This window comes from Uranotaenia lowii, chromosome 2 (assembly GCF_029784155.1).
Source record: "Uranotaenia lowii strain MFRU-FL chromosome 2, ASM2978415v1, whole genome shotgun sequence".
In the NCBI taxonomy this organism is placed as follows: Eukaryota; Metazoa; Arthropoda; class Insecta; order Diptera; family Culicidae; genus Uranotaenia; species Uranotaenia lowii.
The window spans coordinates 233,829,234-233,836,354 of NC_073692.1; the positions used below are offsets into that span (position 1 = coordinate 233,829,234).

General features: G+C 37.6%; 1 protein-coding gene and 2 long non-coding RNA genes across 3 annotated transcripts in view; all 3 read left to right on the forward strand.

Moving 5' to 3' along the window:
* LOC129745504 (uncharacterized) lies at window positions 1-528 on the forward strand. Its single transcript, XR_008737147.1, has 2 exons — window positions 1-287; window positions 350-528. It is a non-coding gene; the product is annotated as an uncharacterized LOC129745504 (long non-coding RNA).
* Window positions 529-1,541: 1,013 nt separating this feature from the next.
* On the forward strand, window positions 1,542-2,208 carry LOC129745502 (uncharacterized). The gene is made up of 3 exons (XR_008737145.1): window positions 1,542-1,756; window positions 1,884-1,971; window positions 2,089-2,208. It is a non-coding gene; the product is annotated as an uncharacterized LOC129745502 (long non-coding RNA).
* Window positions 2,209-6,703: 4,495 nt separating this feature from the next.
* LOC129742410 (FUN14 domain-containing protein 1) overlaps window positions 6,704-7,121 on the forward strand; it is a 12,451-nt gene continuing 12,033 nt past the window's right edge. The window contains exons 1-2 of the mRNA XM_055734309.1: window positions 6,704-6,849; window positions 6,921-7,116. Coding sequence (XP_055590284.1) covers window positions 6,704-6,849; window positions 6,921-7,116 — 342 coding nt within the window. The remainder of the gene's footprint in view (window positions 6,850-6,920; window positions 7,117-7,121) is intronic.

A 7,121-nucleotide genomic window follows, 5' to 3' on the forward strand; every position in this document is an offset into this window, starting at 1 on the left:
ACTAAATATTTTTGGATTTTGAATTTAAGCAAATACTTTGATTCTAAATAAATGTTAATTGAGCTTATTTCTTTTAAAACAAAGTCAACTTTTTTTGAACCAAAGGAAAATGTTTTTAACTTGAAGAAATGATTCCTTTAGATAAAAACTTCAGCCTTTGATTCAAAAGATATTTTGATTTGCCTTGCAAGAAGAATACAAAACCGAAAAATCGAATCAAGTTCGGCCGGTCGTGTGAAAATGTAGGTCAGAGTTAGCTATATTAAAAGGATTCAGGATGAAGTATGGTAAGTATGTTAATTAAAGAGTGAATATCGAAGATTTTCTATAAGTGATTGCGTTTTTACAGAACCAGAGCCGAAGGATGGTTTCCCTGGATGCCTCAACCGAGATGAAAGCTGCGCACGATGACACCGCTCCAAATCCAGCGGTCAGGTCGACAAAAATTTGGACCGGATCGATTTTAGTGAACTAGTTTGTGGCCAAGTGTTTCATCTGTTGTAAATAAAAATTAATTTAACATATAAATTTCTTTCTTTTTATTTTTTGAAATTCCTAATAGGAATTTCAAAACAACAGGAAATATGTCCTCCAATTGGAATAAATGGAAAATGGTTCAATGAACCAATCTTTTTAAATCTAAATCTAAATTACATTGTGGCGAACGAAAACAACTTTGTATCAAATGAAACTGTTTTTTGTTTCAAAGTATTAAGATTTTGATTCAAAGATTTTTCAAAAGAAAAATTCTTTGAAACAAAGGAAAACCCGCATACTCAAAAACTGTATCTTGAACAGTCAGCACGATACATTAACTGCTCCAGAAATAGTGATCGTGTGTGTTAAAGTAGCTTTTATATAAAACTTTACTTCGACAACGATAAGAACGGAGCATGGACGTTCATGTGAAAAAGTGATGGTATCAGAAACGGTAAAGGAACGGTGTAAACGATTTACTTAAATTTTTCTATAATCGTAGAAATGATCTCGAACCGTTACCCATACCATCCAAGTCTAATGTCAAAAAATGGTCGAGACGCGAGGCATAGATGCCAGTTCGTTTTGCAAATAAAAAATACAACATATTTTTGAAAATATGTTTTTATATTAGTACATTTATAGGAATTAACAATTTTCATAATAAGTGAAATCATATGTGGACATAACATTAACGAATCTGCAGCCTCCATACAAAAATACCTCATAAAATTGAGAATATTAATTTGATGACGTGCAGCATTTAAGTTTATATGTACGTGCCATGTATGTGAAATTTTTCTTAAGATTTTTTTTCTCGAACAGTTCAATACACCTGTTCATATTCGCACTGGCGATATGAGGCCCCGTCCCTCAGACCAATTTTAAACCCAAAATACAACAACAACAACAACAAACACCTGTTCATATAGTAATCATTTTTCACTTGCAGATAAATAAAACTCATAGTTTGCAGAAAAATATTTTTCGTAATTTAAAAATTTGTACATCTGGCAGCACTTCTGATTTGTTTATTTAAAAAGAGAAAAAGAAGAAGAAATTTTTCGTCGTAACACACAGTTTTCGCGTCGGGAAGGTCCGGTCGGGAATCTACCTGTTGGCCGGATTCCGTTTCAGAACCCCTGCACGGTGCACCTGGATTCGTCGCTCCAGCTTCTTTAGCGACCGCCGCTGGTTCAATAAAAGTTGTCATCAGATGTGTCGCCCCCAGGAAGAAATAAATCTCAAAACGATGAATCCATCGGACAATCGAAAAAAGGTAGCGTAAATTATTCTATTTTTTTTTTCAGCTAAAACTGAAGTTTCTTAACTATGTTAAAACTGAGCATTTGAACGGAATGTTTTTGTAATCAAACATTGTTTTTGTTTTCTCGGAACGCCAACAGCTCATCAAAACAGCAATACAATCCCCAGAGTCCAAGGTTATTTCCATACCACGGATGTCGTGGGAGCACCGGCTCGTTAGGTTGTTAGGTAAGTCATGCAGAATTATTGATAGTTTAATGTGTTTTGCATGCAATATATGTGAAATCAATATTCATCGGACAGGCCTGTAAAATTAAATCTGTATTTTTTTCTCATTTTTTTCAGTTTATGGACGCTCCCCGCTATCGAATCATCGCTGATTGCATGGGGGGGAATTTAAAATGAAGTACGGCTGATTAAACAGAATACTAAAACATGAGCACTATGTTCAAAACCTTTTTAAAATCTGTGTTTTGTGAATAAAAGTATAAAATCCGAAAATTCCTCAATATTGAAAATATTTTTTATATGTGTGCGTGCTCTATTCAAGAAGGTTTCTGAAATCGTCCACACAACGTCGGAATTAAGTAAGGTGAAATTGTTACAGAACCGCTACTGATAGGGTTTATTTTTGAATGCGCTTCGAGAATAACTGTTACGAGAAAAGTTTGGGTATCTCAATACGTTGCTGGGAGCAGTTTTCAAACATTATAGTTACAGTTAGTGGAAAAGTTTTCCCATATATCTGTTTTAATAGTTTTTAACAGTTACATAACCTAACGACATATTCAAAATACAATCAATTCGGAATTCACGATTCAAGCAATGTTTTTTACGATTTCAATAATCGTTTGCTAAACGTCTTTTTACGCTTAATCAAATCGTCGTTGGACTGTTTGTAAAATCGTTTGATTACAATCCTCATTTATGCGGGAATGCTTTTGAACCAAAAGAATTTTTATTTGTCCCAAAACCAAAGGAAAAAATCCTTTGTTTTTGCGGCACTTTCCTTTGAAATAAAAAACCTTTTCGCTGCGTGTAGACACACTTTTGTAGCAACCTATTTGAGCGTACAGATAATGAAAAATGAAAAATAGATTTCAGCGTGTAAATAGACAAGTAGGAAACGGCGTTAAACGGTTTTCCTTGTATCGTATTGTATTCTCTACGGCAGGCAGTCTCGAGTCGATCGTTGTATAGTAAAGACGAACACGAATAAAACGTACCAAGCGAAACGAAAATCTTTTGGTTATCCGTCCCGCGACAATATCACCCATTTCCCCACGGCTAAATGCGACAAAATTTCAGAAGTGGGATCAGGATCTGAATTGTCCTGAAGTTTTTGCGACTATCCTGAGTACGAGCGCGAGTGTTGTTCGGATGTTTTGTGGTTCCAGCGTGTTTCGGTAGAAATTTTTCAAAGCATCGTTCTACCAATCGGGTGGCGTAGCCCCAGCGTTAAAACGAACACGTGCGAAATGGCGACCAGAAAAACTCGTCGGAGTCAAGGCGTTGTTTGCGAATCGGATGGCGAGCGATTTTCCGATCGTAATGTGACTCTGAAATCAACACCGAAGTGGGAGATGGCGGACGAGCGAGCGTTTCCCGAAAGACATATTCATCCGGAGGAATTGCGACAATTGATTCCAGTTTTTCGAGAGGGAAAAGGAGTGACGGATTAGATTTCTACGATCGACCATTACGAAAAATTGTACCATTGGTCGAAAAGTTCAACTCTGCTGTATGCAACTTGTCGTTTGGGAGGAGCGGCGCAGCAGTGGTACGATGGTGTGCGTCGTGCAATATCCAGTTGGGCCGATTTGAAAAGTGGTATTCGAGTAGCGTTTCCGGATCACGAAGATGAAGCGGATATTCATCGCAGGTTGGCGAAAGAAGTGAAGGATGGAAAGGAGTCCTACGAAAATTATGTTTTTCGGATGACGGCGATTGGACGAAAAGGCAACATCAGTGATAGTGCGGTAATCAAGTACATAATTAGTGGTTTGTCGTACGATCCTTTGTATACCAGTTTGGCGACGAACAGATTCGTTTCGATTTACGATTTGCTGGAACATTTGCGATATTGTGAAGCAAACCAAGAAATGTGCAAGCGAAGAAACTTTGTTCCGAGAAGCAACCATCCGGTGTCGGAACCGATGCGGATGAATTTGGTGCAGCGAGTTGAAGAGGTTTCAAGCGAGAGCGGTGACCGAAGAAGAAGGCGAAACATCGAGTGCTACAATTGTCACGGCGTTGGACATATTTCGGCGGATTGTCCAGAACCGCAGCGTCGTCCAAGGTGTCGGTTGTGCAACAAGGTTGGACACAGCGAAGAACGGTGTTTCAAGCGAGTCGAAGCAGCGAAAACGACGATGTCAAGCGAAGCAGTTAACCATTCCGAAATCGATCATACCAGCGGCCCGGTGTGTGTGATAACGGAGACGAATGCGGAGGGCGAGAAGAAGAGCGAAACCGAAACGAAAATCGAAGGTCCCGATCAAGACGAAGAACAACGAGACGAACCAGCGGCTGAACAACGTTTTCTCGAAGTCGATGGTAATGCGATGCTGAAAAGTGACGTCATCGTAGGAAGAAGAGTTTTGGCGTTTCAGACACTTGCTGATTCAGGTTGTCCGGTGAACCTGGTGAAGGAATCGTTCTTTTTAAGTAGGGTAGAGTTGGCAGAGGCTAGCGATGAAGCGTTAGTAGGCGTTAATGATTCTAAAATCGATGTGGTAGGAGCATATTCGACTTTTTTGATTGTTAATTCGAATGTTTACGTGGCGAATCTGACAGTGGTTCCAGATAGTACGATGAAAAATGATTTGATTTTAGGGCGAAGATTTTTCAAAGATAATAACATTTGCGGTTTGAAATTTCTATTCGATTTTGATAATAATGCGATAAAGAAAAGTGATAAATATTTGATAAATCGTAAGCATAGATCTCGTTATAAAAAGGGCGAAAAATAAAAGTCAGTGATGTATTCTAAGATATGAGAAAAGCGAACTGGCTTAGCGAACAAAATGTAAATATTGTAAATATAGGGTAGGATAAATCAAGAGAGAGAATGTACTCTAAAGTAAAAGCGGACTGTTGAGGTCAACAGTAGTGTCAGGATGGACGAGCTGTAGCAACCTATTTGAGCGTACAGATAATGAAAAATGAAAAATAGATTTCAGCGTGTAAATAGACAAGTAGGAAACGGCGTTAAACGGTTTTCCTTGTATCGTATTGTATTCTCTACGGCAGGCAGTCTCGAGTCGATCGTTGTATAGTAAAGACGAACACGAATAAAACGTACCAAGCGAAACGAAAATCTTTTGGTTATCCGTCCCGCGACAATATCACCCATTTCCCCACGGCTAAATGCGACACTTTTTTCATTGATTTTATTTTTTATTTCACTCTCTTAACATATAATCTTTATCTAATATAATTATAAATAATTCTTACATTTGCAGAGAAACAAAAAGGTGTGAGATTTTATGAGGATGTATATTTGAGGCTATGAAAACCAAATTTGAGCTACTACAATTTAAAGTGCAGTAAGACGACGCAGAAAAATTGACAAAGAGAAATTCAAAAATCATCCAGGCAAAGCAACCCGACGAGCAAAAGTTTTATCATCCATCTTTTCTCGAGATCAAGTTGGTCAAATAACTTCAAAAGTATAAAAAAAATCCAAATTCCAAGTGACAAATTAGTACGTAATATTCATAAAGGGTGATTTTTAGTTCCTGCCAGTTATTGGTTCTAGCGAAGTGCGTTTCCTACAAATCGACCTTTGTTAAGGTAAGATTGCTTTTTTTGCGTTACAGAATTCTTCCCCAGTGCGGATCAATGCCTTCAACTAAAGATTTCACATTGAGCCCCATGATTTACTTCATCTCAACTTTGAAGAGAAAAATGATTTTAAAGCGTTGGAAATTGCAACACATTGCAGAGTATTCCGTCTTCTAAAACTGGTTATGTAATAGTACTCCTGCAGGATAGATTTTTTCCTCATCCTGCATCGAAAGACATGGACTGTAAGAAATGATATTCTGAAGGAATCAGGATTATAAAATCGGAACTCTATTGATCAAATTGCATTCATCAGTGACTCATTATCGAGTGGATCGTATGAATAATTGGCACCAAATGCCAAGCGCCACCGGTTTCTATGGATGCAAAACGGGAAAATAGATAAATTTAGCTAGACATGACATCAGTTTTTATTTTATTTTATCTGTTTGTTTTATTCGGTGAACAGTGGCGTATTCGTCACGTGTTGAAGCGAGGAACGAACCTGAAGCTGAATTTTTCTTCTGTCAATATGAGCTGCTTTTTATCTCTTTATATGGCGTATTTTTAGTAGGTAGATGTTGAGGAAGAATTACCCAAATAGGTTAAACTCCTATAAAAAAAAGTAGATAGATGTTAGTGTGGTGGATATAGAAAGATAAAGTTAGCTTACTTTAAAAGTTATTTGTTTTATGTTAAACTTTATTGCAGTCCACAGGTTGGTGGAAAAAAGAGTTGCTAAAACTTCATATGGTTCTATGCGAATTAAATAGAAATAAACTATTTCGGCTTTAAGATTAGTTTGAAATGATACTTCCGTTTGAATTTGTAACCGTATTTAATTTCTGACTCCAGTAATTCCTGCGAGACTAGAAATTCTTGCTCGAATAGGCACAATTTTCCCGTATGTTTGGATAACGTGCCGTTATTAAGCCTATCTCCGTTCTGAAGCTGTGACAAATATTTGAAGTTCATCAGAACATAACTAAGTAACTTTACTGAAGAGTTGTCTCAGATCAAGACTATTTAGTGACATTTTTTAGAGTCACGATATGTGGCTTGCAGAATGAGCCCCAATTAGGAATGGATAATTTTCTTTTCAATCTGACAATACTCAAACCATACATGAATCTTTTAAAATATTTGCTTCTGGTTGACTGTATTTTTCATAGGTATGAGCGAGAAAAAAATCCGAAAGGACGAAACCAACAAGGAAATCATCAATATGAGCGAAGCAGCCGGATATCTCGACCGTTTTGTCGGTGATGTGAGCAAAAAATCTGCTACCAAGCAAATTCTCATCGGAGCTGGATCGGGATGGTAAGGCAGAACATATATTTGAATGTGGAAGGATTTGATTTTTAAAATGCTATTGCATTTTTAACATCCAGGGCAACCGGATATATCACAATGAAAGTTGGCAAAATGGCTGCCATAGCTGTCGGAGGTGGGATCATTTTGCTTCAGATTGCAAACCAACAAGGTTATATTCAAATCGACTGGAACAAAATCCACAAAAAAGTCGACAAAGTCACAGACAAGGTTGAGGAAGCAGTCACTGGACAAGGTCCGAGCTGGGCTGATAAGGTAAG